The sequence below is a fragment of the Vigna umbellata genome, chromosome 9, assembly GCF_029865625.1.
Source record: "Vigna umbellata cultivar VRB3 chromosome 9, Vumbellata_1.0, whole genome shotgun sequence".
In the NCBI taxonomy this organism is placed as follows: Eukaryota; Viridiplantae; Streptophyta; class Magnoliopsida; order Fabales; family Fabaceae; genus Vigna; species Vigna umbellata.
Genome location: NC_142173.1, coordinates 20,856,684 through 20,880,659, shown reverse-complemented (window position 1 = coordinate 20,880,659; position 23,976 = coordinate 20,856,684). Strand labels below are relative to the sequence as shown.

Sequence of the window (23,976 nt, the reverse complement as noted above, 5' to 3'; positions counted from 1 at the left end):
CCGGAGGTCTTGATACATCTTGGTCATGCCAGGGTGTATACTAAGACGACTGTGATGGCCTTCCTCCAGAATGATCCTCTTCAGTTCGCCATCATTAGGAATGCACGTCCTACCCTTGTAACGCAGCATGCCGTCCGTTCCTGTGTTGAATTCCTTATCTTTCTTTGAAACGAGCGAGTCTAGTATCTTCACCAGATCTTCATCCTCACGCTGCTTCATTCTGATTTGGTCGAACACATTGCTAGATATTCTAAGGTTACAGCACTTGATGCTGTTCGGTTCAAACTCAAACTGTAACCTTAGATCTCTGAAACTCTCCACCAAGCTCAACTCGCGCACCATCATAGACGACATATGCACCACTTTTCTGCTCAGAGCGTCCGCTACCACGTTCGCTTTTCCTGGATGGTAGAGCAGCTCGAAATCATAATCCTTCAAGAACTCAAGCCACCTCCTCTGCCTCATATTCAACTCCTTCTGATCAAAGAGGTACTTGAGACTCTTGTGATCACTGAAAACTTGGAACGTGGATCCATACAAGAAATGCCTCCAGATCTCCAGTGCAAAAACGACCGCTGCCAACTCCAGGTCGTGCGTTGGATAATTCCTCTCGTGAATCCTCAACTGCCGAGACGCATACGCTACCGCTCGCCTCTCTTGCATCAAAACACAACCCAGACCTTGATGAGAAGCGTCGCAATAAACTTCAAACGGTTTAGACGTATCCGGAATAACCAGCACTGGGGCGCTCGTCAGCTTGATCTTCAGCTCTTGAAAACTGGATTCACAACGATCAGTCCAAGCGAACGGCTGATCTTTACGGGTCAATTGGGTTAGCGGCGCTACTATCTTAGCAAAACCTTCAATGAAACGTCTGTAGTAGCCCGCCAGTCCAACAAAACTACGTACCTCCGTGACCGAACGCGGACTCTCCCAATCCAATACCGCTCGCACTTTCGCTGGATCCACCGAGATGCCTCCAGCCGACACCACATGACCCAAAAACTGGATCTCCTTCATCCAGAATTCACACTTAGACAACTTGGCATATAATTCTTTCTCCCGCAACACTCCAAGTACGAGTCTAAGGTGCTCTTCATGCTCTTCTTCAGTCTTGGAATAGATGAGGATATCATCTATGAAAACGACCACAAACTTATCCAAATAAGGCCTGAATATGCGGTTCATGTACTCCATGAACACGGCTGGAGCGTTCGTTACTCCAAAAGGCATCACCACATATTCATAATGCCCATATCGCGACCTGAATGCTGTCTTCTGGATGTCATCTTCTTTAACCCTAATTTGATGATATCCGGATCTCAAATCAATCTTCGAGAATACTGCAGCCCCATGTAGTTGATCTAGCAAGTCATCTATCCTCGGCAAAGGGTACTTGTTCTTGATGGTCAGCTTATTTAATTGCCTGTAGTCAATACACAACCGAGAGCTGCCATCCTTCTTCCTTACTAACAGCACGGGCGCTCCCCAGGGTGATACGCTCGGCCTAATAAATTTCTTCTCTATCAACTCCTCAATCTGCTTCTTTAGTTCAGATAACTCCGCAGGCGACATCCTATATGGCTGAACCGAGATGGGAGCGGCTGTAGTCACCAAATCAATTGTAAACTCCACTTCACGCTGAGGGGGAAGTCCAGGGATCTCTTCCGGAAAAACGTCCGCAAACTCGTCCACAACTGATCGTCCATTACCGTTTCTAGTGGACGATCGTTCTTCTACCCTTCCTCTGGATTCCTGATCCTCGTGAGTCATAACCAAGAAACAGCTGGCGCCTTCCATAATGTCTTCTTTCAGCTGACCGAGCGTCACTGAAAGAACTTCTTCATCTACACCAGGGAAGATCAACTCTTTCGCTCCACAATCAAGAAGAACACGATTGGCAGCCAACCAATCCATTCCTAAGATAACCTCCAAACCTTGAAGAGGTAAGCAGATGAGGCTAACTTTAAACCTACGCCCATCCACTTCTATAGGACACTTGACGCACATAGTGGACGTCCTAACCTCACCAGCTGCTGGGGTCGACACCACCAGATCAAACTGCATCTCGCTCACTTCTAATCCCAGCTTTTCAACACACGCCTTCGAGATGAAGGAGTGCGTTGCCCCCGAATCAAACAAAGCACAGCAGGGTCTACCAAACAGCATGCATTCACCAACAATAAGGTTACCTGAACTCGCTGCTTCAGCGCTCGTTATAGCATACACTCGCCCACTAGCTTGGGCTCGTCCTCCTCTTGGCTGATTTCTTCCAGCATTAGGTGGCCTCATCACAGCACGCCCACTCATATTGCACTCGTGATCCAGGTGCCCGTTTCTTCCACAACGAGTGCATTGCTTTACTCCCACCAACTGAGGGCATGAAGACCTATAATGTGGTCCTCCACACCGAAAACAAACAACACCTCCCTGCCCAGACTGTCCGACAGGGACTACTGCTTGTGATCCGCTCGTCTGAGAAGACTGATTTGGACGAGCGTAAGGAGGTCTCCTCTGTACAGCACCTCCCCTGGACACCATTGGTCCCCTACTCACTGTTTGCTGCCTCTTCAACCGTTCTGCCTCTGCCATATTCTTCTCCAAAACCTTGGCTCGCTCGACCATGGCAGGAAAAGACCGAATACACAAAGTTGAGATCAAGACTTTCAGATCACTTCTCAACCCATTCTCAAACTTCCTGCACTGCCACTCCTCGTTAGTAGCCATCGTATTGAACCTCAGGAGGTGTTTAAAGGTGTTGGTATACTCCGACACAGACTTGGTTCCTTGTGCCAATTGAAGGAACTCAACTTCCTTAGCGTAACGTACGCTGTCCGGGAAATACTCTTCATAAAACTTGCCTCTGAAAACCGCCCAGGTTACTGGATTCCGAGCGTCCGTTAAGATGGCCTTCATACTCGTCCACCAGTGACTTGCTTCTCCAGTCAACAAATACTCTGTAAAAGCCAAGCGGCTCTCATCCGGACACCTCTTAGCATCATAAATACGCTCCATATCTCTCAACCACTGGTCTGCCTCATCAGGAAGGCATTTCCCACTGAATTTAGCCGGGTGGTGTTGGAGGAAACTCTCCAGGGTCCACTCAGCAGTAGGCGGGGCAGCGTTGGAAGAAGACGCTCCCGCAGTGTGCCTGGTTGATGCTAAAATCTCCATCAGCTGTCGCTGGGTTGTTTCCGAGCTAGCACGGGAAGCTTCCAGACTTTGCATGGCAGCTTGGTTTTGCTGCATCAGGGTGGCGTTTTGTTCCATTAGGGTCGTATTCTGCTGTTGTAAACGGTCTATCACTGTCTCCAACAACCTGGCGTGGTTGGACGCATCAGGTTCGTTAGGTTGGGGTGGAGGAGGGAGTCTAGGGGCCATCGTTTTCTGTACCAGAGAAAACGAACGTTAGAAGTGTCTAACAGTTAAAACATTAACTTATTAAACACACGATAAGCACACAGTAAAAACGTAATGCGCTCATAACCTACAGCGTCCTTAAGAGAACAAAACTGCTCTGATACCACTAATGTAACATCCCAAAATATAGTAATTACCATAATCAAGATTAATTACATTAAGATAATAAACAGTGCAGTCTTACAAAGACCGAACGAGCACTAACGGTGTCGAACGTTCAAAAAAAAACATACAGAAATGACGGACGTCATAATATAAAGAGTTTAAGGACGAACGGTTTTACAGGATTACAACCGAACGTCTACATAAAACACATAATAAACTATACTATACTGGCGAGCGCTCTAGGGCTCGGCTTTGACTTCAACATCCACCAGGGTCGCGTCCTCCAAATTTTCTTCTTCCAGCAGTGTTTCAAGGGACGCTCCACCATCTGCTCACATCCACAACGGATGATCATTGCATTTTGACAAGACGGAGTATACATGTACAGTAGACAACACAATGGAAATGCAAGGGTAAGCTTACGTATTTTAAATTCATACTTCAACATTTATATTCAAATCATCACACAATCAATACATATGCATATAACTTCAACCAAAACATAAATATAAATATTCTAGACAGACCGTCCGGACTGTATGAATCTGTGTAGTTTCAAGCGTCCTTGCACCCGAGTGATGTAGTAACTGGGTAACATTAAACAGCTGCCACTCGAGGTAAGTCCGTTCTTACGTCGCCCATGTTAACTTATGGACTAAGGACCTCCTGCCGTTCCCACACATGAGTACCCCCTTCTACTTGAAGAGGCGTATCACGGAACATCAGGATGGACAGCGAGTCTAAACTTATCCACAGTCATACTTTACAAATATCAATTTCCAACCAAGAGTAGTTCCTCCTTGGAACGCTCGTTCAAATATCAATATCATAATTTCACCTCATATAGGGTTCGTTCACTTTATAATTCTCTCAATATCACATTTTCATTCTTTGTTACACTTCCATAAAAAGACGAACGTTAATTCACTGTATGGACGAACGCTAATTGAGATCAGGACGAACGCTATTTAAGACTGACGCTCGACATGAGGTCGAACGCTATTAAAGACTGACGCTCGACATGAGGTCGAACGCTATTAAAGACTGATGCTCGACATGAGGTCGAACACTATTAAAGACTGACGTTCGACATGAGGTCGAACGCTATTGAAGACTGATGCTCGACATGAGGTCGAACACTATTAAAGACTGACGCTCGACATGAGGTCGAACGCTATTAAAGACTGATGCTCGACATGAGGTCGAACACTATTAAAGACTGACGTTCGACATGAGGTCGAACGCTATTGAAGACTGATGCTCGACATGAGGTCGAACACTATTAAAGACTGACGCTCGACATGAGGTCGAACGCTATTAAAGATTGATGCTCGACATGAGGTCGAACACTATTAAGGACTGACGCTCGACATGAGGTCGAACACTATTTTACTCAAATGGGAACGCTCGTTCTCGAGCAGAATTCTTTCCAAATGAAAGAATTCCATTTTAGAGTATCATAAGGAAAACCGAACGGTATAAGACCGTACAGTGACGAGCGTTAGTTAACAAAAGTAGGATTTAAGTGTAGAATTATCAACCTTAGCCATTTTTTTTTCAGATTTCAACATTTTAACCTAAACTTTATACTTCAAATGAATCTCAGATTTATGGACTTTACACTCTCACTTCCAGATTACTTCATATTCAATAATCAACATCTTAATAATTCATACATTATAGTATTCATCCATACGATTCAACCATGCATGCAGCTCAACAATCCAGAAAAATCATATCAGTACATTCATAACAGCACAACAGGGCTCGTTCATGCAGATCAGAAAATCACGCATACAAAGATTTCATACAGACAACCCACTCATGCTTTCATACAATCATACACGTATAAATTTAAATATATATAAGCTTCCCTTACCTGGATAGCAGTGATCTTCCAAAAGCACGATTCTAGGGTTTCCTCTAACCACTTCTACTCTCAAGTTTCGTTCCACAGTTCCCACGTAAAACTAAGACACCAAAACAATCAACCAAAACTCAGACCTAGAACCCATTCATGCAACCAACTAGGGTTCGCATGAGACCAGAAAAAGGGACGAAGCTTAAGACAGAAAAACTTACCAGTTCCGATCCAAGTTCTGTTCGGTCCAAATGAAAGGTCTCAACTGGACGAACACTCCTACGGTTCTGGAAAGTGAATCGGAGAAGAAGAAGATGAGTTGTTGAAGAGAGAAGGTTACTGGTTCTAGAGAGAGATCAGAGAAATTGGAAAATCTGATTCAGAGGAAGGAGATGAGTGATACAGGTGAGTGGAGGGTTTTTCGAAAACTCTTTTTGCTTAACTCACGTTCGTTTGAACGAACGTCTCCCTCGCTGACACCTGCATACCAAACTCTGAATTGGAAGCTTCTAACGTGACAAGTGTCGTGTGTGCATGCAGAGCTTAGTGCGCAATTAATGCACTGGACGTGTGTCGCGGCTCATTGATGGAAGCTACTAGGTGAATCAGCAGTATCGTAATTACTGATTTGACATCTAATTACGTTTTAAAATTTTCCGGGATCTCACACGTTCATCGGCTCTCAACGGGGCCTGAGTGCCATAAATGCGAAAGATTTGACGCCCACCACCTGTAAGGGGGTGGTGCTCAAGTGCCAGAATTGCAAGGAGAATGACGCTCAATGACAGAGAGATGCCGCTAAATGCCAGTCTACATGGTTTTCAAGTTTTGTTTTCTATTTTTTTAACATTTGTGATTTCTTCTAAGTATTGATGTGTATCTTATGACATGTTTGGGTATGTTTTTATGGAATGTTATAAGTGGTTTGAACAAGGTTGATGTATGTTTCAAAGTGTAATGGATTAAGAGTTTGTAAGGATAAATTCTAAGTGTAGTATCAAGTGTTGTTGGTATGAATGTAGGAAGCTTAGTCTTGAGGATTTTCTTAACACTCTAATGATCATTCATTCTCAATTAGAGAGAAATGATGCATGTGGTGAGAGTAGTATAAGGTCTCAGTCTAGGTGCTTCCAGTATGACCTAAGATGTAGTACAAACTAACCTTGTGTGTGGTAGAGTGAAAGTCATTGGCAATGACTCTATAGAGCAGTAGAGGCCACCACAAGTGCATAACCCACCATAGTTCGACATTCATACTATATCCAGATAGTCAAGTCTAGGTCTTTGGCATGCTTAATTTACTTTGTGTAAAATATGATGTATGATGAAATACTATAATACCATTAGTTTACCTTTAGGGTTTGGTTGTTCTTGTGTATTTGTTTTAATTTTGTAGGTTCTTACATCCTTCCTTGGAAATGTAATTACCAGTGAACAAATAATGATATATCATTTTCATATCTTCCTCTAATTCCTATGTAACATCCTTTGTCTTATATCCCAAAGTATCTTCATCGTATCTCTAAGTTGTTTGATTTAATGATCCCATATTTTGATGGTGTGGCTTCTACCATACAAAAGCCTCATATGGAGCCATCCTAATACTAGCATGAAATATTATTTTATGTGAACTCAACTAGAGAAATTTGTCCCACACTTCTAAGTGGTCCAACACACGTTACCAAATTTTCCAAAGATTGAATTGTTATCTCGCTTTGTCGATCAATTTCAGAATAATAGGAAAAATTCATCCTCAACTTACTCCCCAAATGTTCTTGCAGCTATCGATGACAAGTGAACTTGTCCCCAAGGTATTTTCTAAACTTGTCTTTGTTTTTATGAGGAATCCCCGCATTGACTCATTACGGCTATAGGTATCAGCATGTATATATATTTACATATTTGTCTCGATCCCATTTCCATACCTATTTCATTCCTCATCTCGTCGTCATTTAAAAAAATTACTAAAGTACCTATAGTTTATTAGGTACTGTAAAACCCTATATAATTAGCAATAATAATTCTGTGTTAAATCAAATTAATGCACACTTCAAATCTGCTTTTCCCTCTGCTGTGCACTGAAAAACCGTGTCACATCATTCTCTGAAACACGCACCACGTCACACACTCAGTGCATTAAAAACGCACCAAGCGCTGCATGCACGCATGCCATCTGTCACGTTAGAAGCTTCTAAAAGCTGTAGTGGGATCCAGGTGGCAGTGCGGGAGTGCACGACCGTTTGACGAGGAAGAGAAAATGATTTCTCTGAAAAACACTTCACTCCATTCTATGCATTCACCTTCTTCCTCACGAAACCCTGGCCATTTCTCTTCTCCAACTTCTCTCTAAAACCTTTCATCTTCTCTCTAAGATAACTCACCATCAACATCTCTGCTTCCATTTCAGAAACCGTAGGATCGTTCACGGTGCCGTGAGCTTTCACTGGAACCGAACATATTAGAATTCTGCATCCGGTAAGCTTTCAAACCCTAGAAACCCTTTTCTGAGTTGCATGCGAACTTGATGCAGCTGCATGTTAGAATATACACTAAGTTCTCCTTTGTTCTGTTTGGTTAGAGATAGTGAAACACTTGAGAATCACGTTACGGGTAGGAAATTTTGTTTGGACAAGTTAACAAACGTTCGCGTAGGGAGTTCACTGCTAGACCAGGTAAGGGGAGCTTATATGTTTAATTTATACTTGCATGCTGTGTAATCTGGAATGCATGTGTGAAACGTATGAAGTTTGAGCTGTTATGAACGGTTACTGATATCTGATATGATTCTGGTTTGATTGATCTGTTATGAACGAACACTGCTCGTATGTATTATATGATGTTGATTTTGGATTTAAATGCATGATTGATCTGATTATGTGTGAATGGAGTATGGTTATTGTATAGTTGGAATGATTAAAATGTTGAAATCTGTATGATGATGATGTTTACAGTGAATTAAATCTGGAATGAAAGTTATGAAGTTTATAAAATTGGAAATCTGGAAAATTCTGTTAAGATTGAAAAATCTGAAATTTCAAATCATCCCCTCTGATAAATGACGCTCGTCACTGTACGGTCTTAGACCGTTCGATTTTCAGTAAAATAACTTATATTGGGATTCTTTCATTTGGAAGGAATTCTGCTCGAGAACGAGCGTCCCCAATTGAATTATCTGAGCGTTCGTCTAACTCAGCAGTAATTAAATATTTAAAACTTTATGAATAAGTAACGCTCGGTCTTATACCGAAGCGTTCGTCCTTAATATCGTTCGGCCTTATGTCGAACGTTCGTTCTACAGGACGTTCGGTCTTATACCGAAGCGTTCGTCCCAAATAGCGCTCGGGTTTTGCCAAGCGTTCGTTCTGATTTATGCTCGGTCATACACCTAGCGTTCGTCCAAAGCAGGGTTCGGTTTTATAACTGAACGCTCGTCCTTATCATTGAATTCTGAGCGAACGTACTTGGCGTTCGTCCAAAGTTAATTATTGAACGTTCGGTCATTTACAGTAAGTGTTGTTTTCTGAATTAAACATACTCTGCTTATTTATCTAAGTTATCCTGTAAGGTATTTATCCTCTTGATTCAACCTAAATTCTTTGTACTCAAAATTTTCTAAGTATTATTCTGATCTTCTAAACTCAATCACATTTAAATTATTTAAGTATTCTTAACGTCCGTAAGTGGACAAGAGTTCGTTTCTTTTGTTCAGAAACGTGTAGACAAAGGTACGTTAATAATTTCGTTCTTATTTGATTAAAGGAGGCATGTTGTTAATGTTACGAGAATGGAACACTGAATGAAAATGTGAATAAGAGAACTGGTTAATATGGGCGAATGATATTTTGAATGAATTAATGGAAGTGGATTTTAACGAGCGTTCCAAGGAGGAACGTCTCAGATGTGTTGAATGTGAAATTTGGTAAAGTATGAACCTGGATAAGTTAAGCCTCGCGGTCCATCCTGATATTCCGTGATACTCCTCTTCAAGTAGAAGGGGGTAGTCATACGTGGGAATGGCAGGAGGCCCTAGTCCATTGAGTACTTCGGGCAGATAGGGTTAACCTCGAGTGGCAGCTGGGAGATTTGATCAGTTACTACACCACTCGGGTGCAAGGACGCTTGTAACTACATGGTTCATACAGTCCGGACGGTCTGTCTTATATACGTATTTCTGTGATTTTTATTGGATAAGTTACATGTTGTATGTGTGAATTAAAATGTAAATGTATGTGTTGATTGTATAAATTAAATATTATAAGCTTACCCTTGCATTTCCATTGTGTTGTCTACTGTCCATGTACTTTCGTCTTGTCAAAATGCAATGATCATCCGTTGTGGATGTGAGCAGATGGTGGTGCATCCCTTGAGCAAATGCTGGAAGAAGAAAATTTGAATGAAGCTAATCTGGTGGACGTTGAAGTAAAAGCTGAGCCTTAGAGTGCTCGTTAGATCAGGACTGTAAATGTTAGTGTAGTTTGAACGTTCGGCCAAGTATTTTGTTAGGCCGTTCGTCTTAATCTTATATTCCTCTATTTTGACGTACGTTGTTTTATATATCAAAGAACGTTCGTTCCAGATTTTCCCTTGTATGCGTTATGCGCGTTCTTTTGTACTGATGCCGTTTGGCTTTTAATCCTGATTAATGCAAAGACTGTTTATGTTACTGTTAATTGTAATTAATTCTCAATTATGGTAATTACTGTATTTTGGGATGTTACATTAGTGGTATCAGAGCCTGGTTTCGATCCAGGGACCTGTGGGTTATGGGCCCACCACGCTTCCGCTGCGCCACTCTGATGCAGCAAAACCAAGCTGCTATGCAAGGTTTGGAGGCCTCGCGTGTCAATTCTGAAAACACGCAAAGGCAGTTGATGGAGATCTTGGCTGCAACTAGAGGTGCGCCTGGAGCATCTTCTTCAAACGCTGCTCAACCGAACGCTGGATGGAGTCTGGAGAGTTTCCTTCAGCATCACCCTGCCAAGTTTAGTGGGAAGGGTCTACCGGACGAAGCTGATCAGTGGCTGAGGGATATGGAGAGAATTTTCAACGCCAAGAGATGTCCGGATGAAAACCGCTTGGCGTATACAGAGTACTTGCTAACTGGAGAGGCGAGCCACTGGTGGGCGAGCGTCAGAGCCATTTTAACGGACGCTCACCAGCAGATTACTTGGGAAGTGTTCAGAAACAAATTCTATGAAGAGTACTTCCCTGACAGTGTCCGTTTTGCAAAGGAGGTTGAATTTTTACAGCTGGTCCAGGGGGGAATGTCAGTTTCTGAATATACGAACAAGTTCAAACACTTGATTCGCTTCAATACAATGGCCACTAGTGAGGAGTGGCAGTGCAGAAAATTTGAGAACGGTCTACGCAGTGATTTGAAGGTTGTGATTTCCAGTTTGTGTATCAGAACGTTCCCTGCTATGGTTGAGAGGGCCAAGGTGTTGGAGAAGAACTTGGCAGAGGCGGAACGGCACAAGAAACAACAAGCAGTAAGGGGGCCGATTGTCTCAAGAGGAAATGTGAATCAGAGAGGATCTCCTTACACTCGTCCAGCAGCCAACACGAGTGGATCTCAAGCCTTGGTTCCTGCCGGACAGTCTGGGCAGCAAGGTAGCGTGGTATGTTACAAGTGTGGGGGGCCACATTACCGTTCGTCATGTCCTCAACTTGTTGGAGTAAAATATTGAACTCGGTGTAGGCGAAATGGCCATCTGGAGAACGAGTGCAACATGGGCGGACGCGCAGTGATGAGACCGCCGAACGCAGGAAGGAATCAGCAAGGAAGGGGTGGTCGAGCCCAAGCTACTGGGCGTGTTTATGCAATCACGGGAGCGGAGGCAGCGAGCTCAGGTACGCTCGTCACTGGTACCTGCTTAGTGCATGGAATACCCTGCTGTGTGTTGTTTGACTCTGGGGCGACGCACTCCTTCATCTCGAAGGCGTGTGTTGAAAGGCTGGGATTAGTGGAGAGAGATATGCAGTTCGACTTGGTGGTATCAACACCAGCGGCTGGAGAGCTTAGGACATCTACCGTGTGCATTAGATGTCCTATTGTGGTTGAGGGGCATAGATATAAGGTGAACTTAATCTGTTTACCTTTGAAGGACTTGGAAATAATTCTAGGGATGGATTGGTTGGCTGCCAACCACATTCTCATAGATTGTGGCAAGAAGGAGTTAGTATTTCCTGACGAAGATGAAGAATACGTAGGTGTGACGCTCGGTCAATTAAAAGAAGATATTATGGAGGGCGCGTCTTGCTTCTTGATCATGACGCATGAAGATCAAGAGCTGGGAGATTTGAGGCAAGAACGAACGTCCATTTTGGAAGAGTTTCAGGACGTTTTTCCAGAAGAAATACCAGGATTGCCTCCTGTTCGGGAAGTTGAATTCACCATTGATCTGGTGACCACAGCAGCCCCTATATCTGTTCAACCATACCGTATGGCGCCTGCAGAGTTGGTTGAACTCAAGAAGCAAATTGAAGAACTTATGGATAAGCAATTCATCAGGCCGAGCGTATCACCCTGGGGAGCGCCTGTGCTCTTAGTGAAGAAGAAGGATGGCAGCTCTCGGTTATGTATAGACTACAGGCAATTGAACAAGCTGACCATCAAGAACAAATACCCGTTGCCAAGGATTGATGATTTGTTGGATCAACTGCATGGGGCAACGGTGTTCTCTAAGATTGATTTGCGTTCGGGATATCACCAAATCAGGGTGAAGGAGGACGACATCCAGAAGACTGCTTTCAGGTCGCGTTATGGACACTACGAGTATGTAGTGATGCCATTTGGAGTAACGAACGCTCCTGCAGTGTTCATGGATTATATGAACCGCATCTTCCGGCCATACTTGGACAAGTTTGTGGTCGTTTTTATAGATGATATTCTCATCTACTCTAAGACGCAAGCTGAACATGAAGAACACTTGAGGGCAGTGCTGAGCGTGTTGAGGGAAAAGGAGTTGTATGCAAAACTGTCCAAGTGTGAATTCTGGATGAAGGAGGTGCAGTTTCTGGGTCATATTGTGTCCGCTGGAGGGATCTCGGTAGACCCAGCAAAGGTACGAGCGGTTATGGAATGGGAACGTCCGCGTTCAGTTACGGAGGTGAGAAGCTTCGTTGGTCTTGCGGGTTACTATAGGCGTTTCATTGAAGGGTTTTCTAAGATAGTAGCACCACTGACGCAGCTTACAAGGAAAGATCAGCCGTTCGCTTGGACTGACTTGTGCGAGGAGCGTTTCCAAGAGCTGAAAGTGAAGTTGACGAGCGCTCCTGTACTAGTCATTCCGGACACGTCCAAGCCTTTTGAAGTGTACTGTGACGCTTCTCATCAAGGGTTGGGTTGTGTGCTCATGCAAGAGAGGCGGCCGGTAGCGTACGCGTCTCGTCAATTGAAAGTTCATGAGCGTAACTATCCAACACACGACCTGGAATTGGCAGCGGTCGTTTTTGCACTGAAGATTTGGAGGCACTACCTGTACGGATCTACATTCCAAGTCTTCAGTGATCACAAGAGCCTCAAGTACTTATTTGATCAGAAGGAGTTGAACATGAGGCAGAGGCGTTGGTTAGAATTTTTGAAGGACTACGAATTTGAGTTGCTCTATCATCCCGGGAAGGCCAATGTAGTGGCGGACGCCCTAAGCAGGAAGTCAGTGCATGTCTCGTTAATGATGGTGAAGGAGCTGCACTTAGTGGAAAGTTTCAGAGATCTAAGGTTGCAGTTTGAGCTGGAACCGAACAGTATCAAGTGCTGTAACCTTAGAATATCAACTAATGTATTTGACCGTATCTGGATGAAGCAACGTGAGGATGAAGAGTTGGTGAAGATCTTTAGCGCGCTCGGTTCAGATAAAGCCAAGGAGTTTAATGCTGGGACGGACGGTATGCTACGTTACCTTGGTAGAACGTGCATCCCTAATGATGGAGAGCTGAAGCGGATTATTTTAGAAGAGGCACATCATAGTCGTCTTAGCATACATCCCGGTATGACTAAGATGTACCAAGATCTTAGGCGTTCGTTCTGGTGGCCTGGAATGAAGGGTGATGTCGCTCGTTTTGTGGCATCCTGCTTGACATGTGAGCGTGCTAAGGCCGAACACCAACGACCAGGCGGATTGCTTCAACAGTTGGAAATTCCAGAATGGAAGTGGGATAGCATCTCCATGGACTTCGTGACTCATCTACCACGAACGGTGAGGAATCATGATTCAATTTGGGTGATCGTGGATAGATTGACTAAAAGCGCTCACTTCTTGGCCGTGAACTTGAAGATGTCAATGACAAATTTGGCCAAGTTATATATCAAGGAGATAGTTCGTCTTCATGGAGTGCCTTCAAGCATCATTTCTGACCGAGACACGAGATTCACATCTCGGTTTTGGCAATCATTACAAGGCGAGTTGGGGAGCAAGCTGCAGATGAGTTCAGCATATCATCCGCAAACGGACGGCCAGTCCGAACGTACCATCCAAACGCTAGAAGATTTACTGAGGACGTGCGTCCTAGATCACTTAGGCGCATGGGATGAGGTCTTGCCTCTGGTGGAGTTCACGTACAACAATAGCTTCCAGTCTAGCATTGGAATGGCGCCGTTTGAAGCTCTCTATGGGAGGAAATGCCGAACGCCACTTTGCTGGTTCCAAGAGGGAGAGAACGTGCTAACTGGACCTGAACTCATCCAGCAAACGACCGAGAAAGTTAAATTGATCCAGGAGAGGTTGAAGACGTCCCTGAGCAGGCAGAAGTCCTATGCGGATAGAAGAAGAAGACCATTGGAGTTTGCTGCAGGAGACCACGTGTTTTTGAGACTAAATCCTATCACTGGAGTAGGGAGAGTCGTTCGTCCAAAGAAGCTGTCTCCCAAGTTCATAGGGCCGTACCAGATTTTGAAGAAGATTGGACCAGTAGCTTATGAACTTGCCTTGCCTCCTCAGCTATCAAATCTGCATCCGGTCTTCCATGTGTCTCAACTTAGGAAGTATATAGCTAATCCCTCTCATGTCTTAGAACTGGAAGATATTCAACTGCGTCCAGACCGAACGTTGGAGTTACAACCAGTCCGCATTGAAGACGTTCGCACCAAGCTGCACAAAGGAAAAGACGTTCGTTTAGTGAAAGTGGTGTGGGACGCTAAAACTGAAGATTCAACGTGGGAGGTGGAGAGTGCAATGAAGGATTTGTATCCGCAATTATTTTCATGTAATTTCTGAAATTTCGAGGACGAAAATTTTTGTAGTTAGGGAGAATGTAAAACCCTATATAATTAGCAATAATAATTCTGTGTTAAATCAAATTAATGCACACTTCAAATATGCTTTTCCCTCTGCTGTGCACTGAAAAACCGTGTCACATCATTCTCTGAAACACGCACCACGTCACACACTCAATGCATTAAAAACGCACCAAGCGCTGCATGCACGCATGCCATCTGTCACGTTAGAAGCTTCTAAAAGCTGTAGTGGGATCCAGGTGGCAGTGCGGGAGTGCACGACCGTTTGACGAGGAAGAGAAAATGATTTCTCTGAAAAACACTTCACTCCATTCTATGCATTCACCTTCTTCCTCACGAAACCCTGGCCATTTCTCTTCTCCAACTTCTCTCTAAAACCTTTCATCTTCTCTCTAAGATAACTCACCATCAACATCTCTGCTTCCATTTCAGAAACCGTAGGATCGTTCACGGTGCCGTGAGCTTTCACTGGAACCGAACATATTAGAATTCTGCATCCGGTAAGCTTTCAAACCCTAGAAACCCTTTTCTGAGTTGCATGCGAACTTGATGCAGCTGCATGTTAGAATATACACTAAGTTCTCCTTTGTTCTGTTTGGTTAGAGATAGTGAAACACTTGAGAATCACGTTACGGGTAGGAAATTTTGTTTGGACAAGTTAACAAACGTTCGCGTAGGGAGTTCACTGCTAGACCAGGTAAGGGGAGCTTATATGTTTAATTTATACTTGCATGCTGTGTAATCTGGAATGCATGTGTGAAACGTATGAAGTTTGAGCTGTTATGAACGGTTACTGATATCTGATATGATTCTGGTTTGATTGATCTGTTATGAACGAACACTGCTCGTATGTATTATATGATGTTGATTTTGGATTTAAATGCATGATTGATCTGATTATGTGTGAATGGAGTATGGTTATTGTATAGTTGGAATGATTAAAATGTTGAAATCTGTATGATGATGATGTTTACAGTGAATTAAATCTGGAATGAAAGTTATGAAGTTTATAAAATTGGAAATCTGGAAAATTCTGTTAAGATTGAAAAATCTGAAATTTCAAATCATCCCCTCTGATAAATGACGCTCGTCACTGTACGGTCTTAGACCGTTCGGTTTTCAGTAAAATAACTTAGATTGGGATTCTTTCATTTGGAAGGAATTCTGCTCGAGAACGAGCGTCCCCAATTGAATTATCTGAGCGTTCGTCTAACTCAGCAGTAATTAAATATTTAAAACTTTATGAATAAGTAACGCTCGGTCTTATACCGAAGCGTTCGTCCTTAATATCGTTCGGCCTTATGTCGAACGTTCGTTCTACAGGACGTCCGGTCTTATACCGAAGCGTTCGTCCCAAATAGCGCTCGGGTTTTGCCAAGCGTTCGTTCTGATTTATGCTCGGTCATACACCTAGCGTTCGTCCAAAGCAGGGTTCGGTTTTATAACTGAACGCTCGTCCTTATCATTGAATTCTGAGCGAACGTACTTGGCGTTCGTCCAAAGTTAATTATTGAACGTTCGGTCATTTACAGTAAGTGTTGTTTTCTGAATTAAACATACTCTGCTTATTTATCTAAGTTATCCTGTAAGGTATTTATCCTCTTGATTCAACCTAAATTCTTTGTACTCAAAATTTTCTAAGTATTATTCTGATCTTCTAAACTCAATCACATTTAAATTATTTAAGTATTCTTAACGTCCGTAAGTGGACAAGAGTTCGTTTCTTTTGTTCAGAAACGTGTAGACAAAGGTACGTTAATAATTTCATTCTTATTTGATTAAAGGAGGCATGTTGTTAATGTTACGAGAATGGAACACTGAATGAAAATGTGAATAAGAGAACTGGTTAATATGGGCGAATGATATTTTGAATGAATTAATGGAAGTGGATTTTAACGAGCGTTCCAAGGAGGAACGTCTCAGATGTGTTGAATGTGAAATTTGGTAAAGTATGAACCTGGATAAGTTAAGCCTCGCGGTCCATCCTGATATTCCGTGATACTCCTCTTCAAGTAGAAGGGGGTAGTCATACGTGGGAATGGCAGGAGGCCCTAGTCCATTGAGTACTTCGGGCAGATAGGGTTAACCTCGAGTGGCAGCTGGGAGATTTGATCAGTTACTACACCACTCGGGTGCAAGGACGCTTGTAACTACATGGTTCATACAGTCCGGACGGTCTGTCTTATATACGTATTTCTGTGATTTTTATTGGATAAGTTACATGTTGTATGTGTGAATTAAAATGTAAATGTATGTGTTGATTGTATAAATTAAATATTATAAGCTTACCCTTGCATTTCCATTGTGTTGTCTACTGTCCATGTACTTTCGTCTTGTCAAAATGCAATGATCATCCGTTGTGGATGTGAGCAGATGGTGGTGCATCCCTTGAGCAAATGCTGGAAGAAGAAAATTTGGATGAAGCTAATCTGGTGGACGTTGAAGTAAAAGCTGAGCCTTAGAGTGCTCGTTAGATCAGGACTGTAAATGTTAGTGTAGTTTGAACGTTCGGCCAAGTATTTTGTTAGGCCGTTCGTCTTAATCTTATATTCCTCTATTTTGACGTACGTTGTTTTATATATCAAAGAACGTTCGTTCCAGATTTTCCCTTGTATGCGTTATGCGCGTTCTTTTGTACTGATGCCGTTTGGCTTTTAATCCTGATTAATGCAAAGACTGTTTATGTTACTGTTAATTGTAATTAATTCTCAATTATGGTAATTACTGTATTTTGGGATGTTACAGGTACACTTTATATATATATATATATATATATATATATATATATATATATATATATATATATATATATATATATATATATATATATATATATTATTCTATTATTCCTTTCATCTAATTGTATGACTTGTTCTATATCGACAAAAGTCACTCACATCTTCAATACTTTATATCTCATCACAACTTTGATTAAACATAATTTTCTTTTGTGTAATTATATGTTCAAGTGATGTATTATCATTTTCGATGAATAAAATACATTATATGTTACATTTGATCATGTCTACTTCTTAATATTATCATTTATTGTTCATTTTTATCTTTCACATGAGAATGTTTGACTCTCGGTTTTAAATGCTCAATCACTTAAATCTTTCATTGACTAGGTAATATAAAAAATTATCTTCTTTATTCTCTTTAATTTTTAATTTTTGTTGTTATTTGAAAATCTTTACTTTCGCTAAAACAATTTTAATTATTTATCAATGGTTCAACTAATTTGATACCTAGAAAGCTTTCTTAGATCACCTTTGCATTATTATACCCTTAAATATACATTTTTTTCATATGTGTATTTTTATTCAAAGGTGTATCACATGATTTTAGGAGCATATACGTTTGATATTTTTACTTTTTTTAACACTTTTCACTACAAAAATATTGAATTTTAGAAGGGGTTATTTTTCGGCGGTTTTGAAAACCCCGGAAAAGTTCCGGCGATTTGATGAGAGGGTCGCACCTCACACAAAAGTTGTTTGCAAAAAAGAATGCAGGATAGTGCTAGGAAGTGACTCCTAGGTCGTCTCTCAAGGACCAAATTTGGTTCGAATCTTAGGTCTAACACGTAGTGGGGGGGTTGAGTTTGTGAATGCAAATAAACTTAAATATGATACGAATGCAAAGAGAAATGTAAAATGGTTTCAAATACAGAATTAAATTGATTGGTCACTACTAACATTATAACTAAAATATCACAACCAAGCAAAATAAGCAACATTAAAATGAAAAGTGCTTGAACCAAATTAAAATGCAACATTGAATTAAAAAGTGAAAAGCTGAAAGGCAAATCCATCTCATTTAATATTAAAATAGCTTAAGTTCAAGTGTGAAAACAATGAAAATAAAACCTATTGGATTTTATCTCTTATGGACGAAACCATGTGCTTCTAATTCTAAAGAAAGAAAATGAAATTGCAAAAACTTCAAAATTAATTCCCAGACCAGTGACATTCACTAAATGAAAATGTGCTTCCTAAAATTAAGTTGACACACATCTATTTCTCCAATTGAAACTAAAAATAAAACCTAGGTGGCGGCATACAACTACTTTGTCTAAAGGAGATGAAATAAAATAAAGAGTGCCAGCACCTCATGAACACTGTAACAAAATAAATGAAACTAAACAAGTAAACTACTTTAATCTCAATGCATTCCCATACATATAATATAAAAGATTTTTCAGTGCAAGACGAAGTAAGCAAAGCTGAGATTCCTTTCCATGGATGTAACATTGCTGGAATAAAATAAAACATTAAAATATCTCTAAAAGCCAAATGAATCACACGTATGTTTCTCCATTCCAGGGCATCACCGTGAGCATTACTTCCTTCTCCCTTTCAATCTCCGTGCAGCTGGAATAGAAAACCGACCGAGAGTCTCTGCCTCAGCCGTAGCCTCCTGGCCGAGACACACTCTCCCTCCGCTTCTCTTTCTTTCAACTCCCCGGGTTTTTAAACCCTCATGTCCCCACTGGATGCAGCCTTGCTTTGTTGGATGTCCTGGACCGCTGAGGGGCAAAATGGCCGCTGAGGGGAAGAAATCAACTCACGCACTTACCGCTGAGCGGTACTTTACCGCTTGAGCGACACACTTATGGGCTTGGGCCTAAATTTTCTATAATTTTAGAATAGTATATAAGCTTTAGGACGTCCTAGGGTTTGTATCTTTGGCAGAAACGAAACAAACACTCTCTCTTCCACCCCTTTGAAGGAGGATCTGGGATGCTCAGGCTACCTCTTCACCTTTCTAGGGTTTTATCTTTCATTCTTTCATTATTATTCATCTAGTTTCACCATGAATATGGTGAACTAAACCTTGTATTGTTGTTGGGGAATCAATGTAGTCTTGTGAAACTCTCATATATGGAATTTGTGTTTAAACATCTTATTTGAGATACATGCTTTCTTTGATCATTAGTTAGGGTTTTTCCTCTTTGCTCAATGCTTGCTTTGTTTAACTCATTCAATGCATGATTATTGATTTTGTCGATACGGGAACGTACGGGGAAGTCTAGATCCGGGAAATTTCTCCCAATAGTATATTGGTTGCCGTTAAGCTCCTGCGCTAAAAGAACTAATTATTAGGAATGCTAGGAATCGTATGAACTCGTAATTGGGGATAGGCCTTCTTGCAAGGTAATTTAAAGAGTGGCATTAACAATGATGAAAAGAATGTTGAATTCCTAAAGTATATGAGAGTAGATAAGATGAAATTGATAACCGCAACAACATACTCATCCATATATTCCATTAAAGTGTTTGTATTTTTTTTTAGCCATTGATCACATTCATGCATACATGTTTATTTTCTGTTTTGCATATTAAACTTCACTTATTTCGTTCTTAAGTCTTAAATAATCAACAAATCACATAACTAAACTAGGCCGTGAGTCCTTTGGGAGAACGATACTTGGTCTTACCGAGTTTATTACTTGAAACGATTCGGTCACACTTGCCGATTATTCAACAAGTTTGTGGCGCCGTTTTTCGGTGTTCATAAATTTGTCATCAACGTGCTTGCTTCTCATTTACGTGGTTTTTTTTATCTTTGCTTGCTGCACTCTTTCATTGCTGCTGGGCCGCCTGCTGGACATAACTCTTCATTTCCCCAAGTGCACCTTTTCAATTTGCTGGCAGCTGGACCGTGATGTGGAGTGCAGCATGGAGAGGGTGATGGGCCTCTTATCTCCGTGTTCACCCCTCTCTTCTGCTGTTGGGCCAGCTGGACGTGCTTGCCGTGTCTCTCTTCTCAAGGTGCTGCTGCTCACGTAAATGTGCTGAGAATGTGAAGCCCATCATGTGTATGTGTTGCACGTTCCAGCCAAGAAAAAGTGTGGGTGCTCCCATTTGCTTGCAACCCTCCTACCATGCTTTCTGAACCCCTCTCATACTACCAAATCTAGATGTGGCAACCCAATACGTGCCTCTCCTTCTCCACGGAAGCCCCTTGCTCTGCTGGACTTTGGCATTATTGGACGAAGAAATAAATGGGTGCAAACCGTGATGAAGGAAGAATGGAAGTTGTTGTTCATGGTGCTTCTTTCCAGCCCAAATGCGTGAGTGCTGCTGCGGGATGCACCCCGTTTTTCAATTGAAGCACCCCTTTCTCAAAGGGCCAAAGAGTAAAATCACCATAGTGTCCTCTTTCTTGTGCACACTTCTTTTATGGAGAGTCTTGAATTAAGTGACAACCTTTCAAATGTCCCAAATTGTTATCCAACAATTTTCCTACAATTAATAATACAAATAATTAGTCTGAGATAATTCAAATTAATCAAAATAAGAATTTCTGGTTCAATTAAGCATAGTTATCAAAAACGGAAAAATACCAGACATTTAAGCACAATTCCCTGATTAAATCTAGCACAATAAGCTAAGTGAAATTGAGAAAATGTTGACTCATCACGATTATAAGCAAAATCGCCCCTAAATTATTTTTTATTTTTTAAATAATTTTTCAAAAATATCTACCTGACTCCCCTTCTCCTAAAATACTTCGTGAGACATTTCTGTTCCTAATTTTCCCTAAACCCTAATTCTCTCTCAATTCATTTCTGCCTTCATACATTTTTCTCCAAAAAGTTCAGCATAATCATTTTCCTCCAAGCCCCACACCATCTTCTTCTTGTTGGTCTTCCCCTGTGTTGTAGGCGTTGTGGCTGCGTAGGTCGTGTCCGCTCTCGGAATTCCTCACATCTGCGTAGGTCACTTTATTTTCATTTCATTCATTGATTCGGGGAAGAGCACGATTACAGGTTCACTGTGTTCAAGGCTAACTTGTGCCGTGCTCGGCGCCACCAGAGCTTGGATCCTTCTGCGGTTCACGACGTGACTCAGTTCTCCGACCTTACGCCGATAGAGTTCCAAAATAAGTTTTTTGGCCTGTGAGGTGAGGTTGCCCTACGATGCGGAAAAAGCTCCCATTCTCCCCACCGATAATCTTTCGAGTGATTTTGATTGGAGAGATAACGGTGTAGTTACCGCTATCAAGAATCAGGTGCCAATAGTACTAATCATGATGATATGATTTGTGAATGTTTGTTTTAGAATAATTGATTTCGATTTGTTGGTGAATTAGGGTTCATGCGGTTCGTGTTAGAGCTTCAGCGCTACTGGGGCTCTGGAAGGGGCTCACTTTCTAGAAACAGGGGAACTTGTGAGTCTTAGTGAGCAGCAGCTTGTTGATTGTGATCACGAGGTTTTTTTTTCGTTCTTTCTTTCGCCCTTTATCTTCTTGCTAACGACCTTTAACTCATTGTTTGTTCGTTCAATTTTTTATGTAGTCTTATTATTGCTTGATATGGTGTAACTTTTGTCTTGGTTTAAGACACTTCATGTCCTCTAGTTAGGAAACTAACTGTTCTGGAAAAATGATAAACTTTTAGGACATGAAGATCAAGCATGTGTGTTTTTACTAGGCCTGTGTTATTTCAATTGTTCGTTCTTTTGGGGTTTATCATTGATCAGGACATGTCACTATATTGCGTTGAGTTTGGGAGGTGAAATTTTGTATGGTTTGTTTAGAACGAGTGTCCTGAGATATAATTTGGCTTTACCATTTAAGGTTCTTTTTCTAAACTTAATTCTTCTATGCTTATTGATGGAAAAATTTAGTTTGCCTTAATTCTTTTATGGCTGTCAATTAGAGAATATGATTCCGAAGGGTGATATTTTTAGAGGTTAAAATACTCTTATTTCATTCATATATGTTCAGATGTCAATGCAATAAATGCAGTCAATTTTCTAATGTATATCCTCCATCTTAAAAGGTGGTGAATCTAAAAAGATCCATGTTAAGATCTTTTCATAGCAATGTGCATACCATGAGTATGCTTTGCCCTATGTTTGGAACATTCAATTTTAGACGTGACTTTGAAACTGAATTAAATAATTTTATTAACACTCTTCAAAATAGTAAATGAGTGAAATAATTCTATTGAATCAAACACAGTGAGGGAGAAATATTATTAATCAACAACTATATAATTGATTTAAAATGTGTGAACTGGAGAGCTGGAGAGAACTGCCCATGTTCATTCTGCTCCATTGTCAGATCAAACTCCCATTACAAAGCAAACTTCTGCTTTTGAGAATGGTGTGATGCTCTGCTTCTCTTTCCATCACTAAGGCTGAGTTGTCTGTGATATATGTTTAATATTCTTTATGATGTAGGGAACTTGTCTCGGAAAATCTCTAGTGCAAGCTCCCTTGGAAGCTTGGAAGAAAGCCACTTTTTGCAAGCATCGTTGGACTCATCTGATAGTATTTCTGAAAGAAGAAACCCAGGAACTAAGTATGAGTCCTTACTATGTGAAAAGCATGACACTCAGTTCTTTTGAAGCTGCACTTCGTCAGAAGGAGGGTGAACTTTCTTCATACATGTCACGTCTGGTATGATTTTTCTTGCCTTCATTCCTTGTAAACGTTTTGCACCATACATTCTTATTCAGGGCTCGACATTCTCTTATCATTGAGAATTTATCATGATGTTCAAGTAATAGAATTTATATTTTATCACTAATATAATTTATATTAAGCTGTTGGATCATAAAAGTGATTTGGATGACCCTTTTTTATTTGGGATACAATGATGATATATTTTAATAATACAAATTCCAGGCATCATTGGAATCTATCCGCGATTCTCTTGCTGACGAGCTGGTTAAAATGACATAACAGGTGAATTTTTCTTCCTGTTTACCACTTATGGGTCACGTTCCTTGCCATTAACCATGACATGTATATCATATATACCCTATAGTGTGAGAAGATGCTTGGGGAGGCTGTTGTATTACCTGGCTTACGATCAGAGCTAGAAGCACTAAGGAGGAGGCAAGGAAGAATACTAAATTCTAATGCACTTTTATTTACTAGTGTATCTCTATTATGTAAAATATATTATTATTTATGTAGTAAATGTGTAATCCTTTTTGTCTGTACTAAATATTAACGATGCATATTATTGATATTAACGTTGTTTACGACAAATAAGTTCTTATAATCTGCATTCTTCAAATATTATGTCTCATTTAAAAAATAGACAAACAGTAAGTCTTGAAAAGAAAAGCATACCTTTTTATATATAAGGCGAGCTTAAAATTTTTTCTCTTATTGACTAATTATAGTTCTACATTATGATTGGATGATTAGTAATTTAATTTGCCGAAGCCATTTCTTCTTCCTGCTTCAAATGTCTATAACTATTATGAAAATAATGTAGTTTGAAATTGGAGTAAGTTGGATCTATGATTGTTTCCTATGAGGAAAATTTTGTTTATTTATTTAAGTGTGCCTTTGCTTTGGTTGGTTTAGTTATCATCATAAGATTGGTTTCT

General features: G+C 41.0%; 1 protein-coding gene, 2 long non-coding RNA genes and 1 other non-coding gene across 4 annotated transcripts; 1 reads left to right on the top strand and 3 right to left on the bottom strand.

The window, feature by feature from the left end:
• Window positions 1-286: 286 nt before the first annotated feature.
• LOC148192898 (uncharacterized) lies at window positions 287-3,381 on the bottom strand. Its single transcript, XM_088099304.1, has 4 exons — window positions 2,193-3,381; window positions 1,501-1,937; window positions 494-1,413; window positions 287-401 (listed from the first exon to the last, which is right to left on the bottom strand). Exons 1-4 carry the CDS (start codon window positions 3,379-3,381, stop codon window positions 287-289), a joined length of 2,661 nt encoding a protein of 886 aa, XP_087955430.1.
• A 235-nt stretch (window positions 3,382-3,616) lies between these two features.
• LOC148192897 (uncharacterized) lies at window positions 3,617-6,006 on the bottom strand. Its single transcript, XR_015781930.1, has 3 exons — window positions 5,608-6,006; window positions 5,405-5,495; window positions 3,617-3,853 (listed from the first exon to the last, which is right to left on the bottom strand). It is a non-coding gene; the product is annotated as an uncharacterized LOC148192897 (long non-coding RNA).
• Window positions 6,007-10,112: 4,106 nt separating this feature from the next.
• On the bottom strand, window positions 10,113-10,184 carry TRNAM-CAU (transfer RNA methionine (anticodon CAU)). The gene has a single exon. It is a non-coding gene; the product is annotated as a tRNA-Met (tRNA).
• A 10,951-nt stretch (window positions 10,185-21,135) lies between these two features.
• LOC148192895 (uncharacterized) lies at window positions 21,136-23,657 on the top strand. The gene is made up of 5 exons (XR_015781865.1): window positions 21,136-21,638; window positions 21,720-21,839; window positions 22,814-23,032; window positions 23,261-23,320; window positions 23,403-23,657. It is a non-coding gene; the product is annotated as an uncharacterized LOC148192895 (long non-coding RNA).
• The last annotated feature ends 319 nt before the right edge of the window (window positions 23,658-23,976 follow it).

Excerpts from the sequence above, each read along its gene's own strand:
- LOC148192898 (XM_088099304.1), bottom strand. The coding sequence starts at position 3,381 with ATGGCCCCTAGACTCCCTCCTCCACCCCAACCTAACGAACCTGATGCG. Across the intron at positions 1,414-1,500 it reads AGAAATTTATTAGGCCGAGC|CTGACCATCAAGAACAAGTA; the intron begins GTATCACCCTGG and ends CAATTAAATAAG. Across the intron at positions 402-493 it reads AGTGATCACAAGAGTCTCAA|GAAAAGCGAACGTGGTAGCG; the intron begins GTACCTCTTTGA and ends TCTACCATCCAG.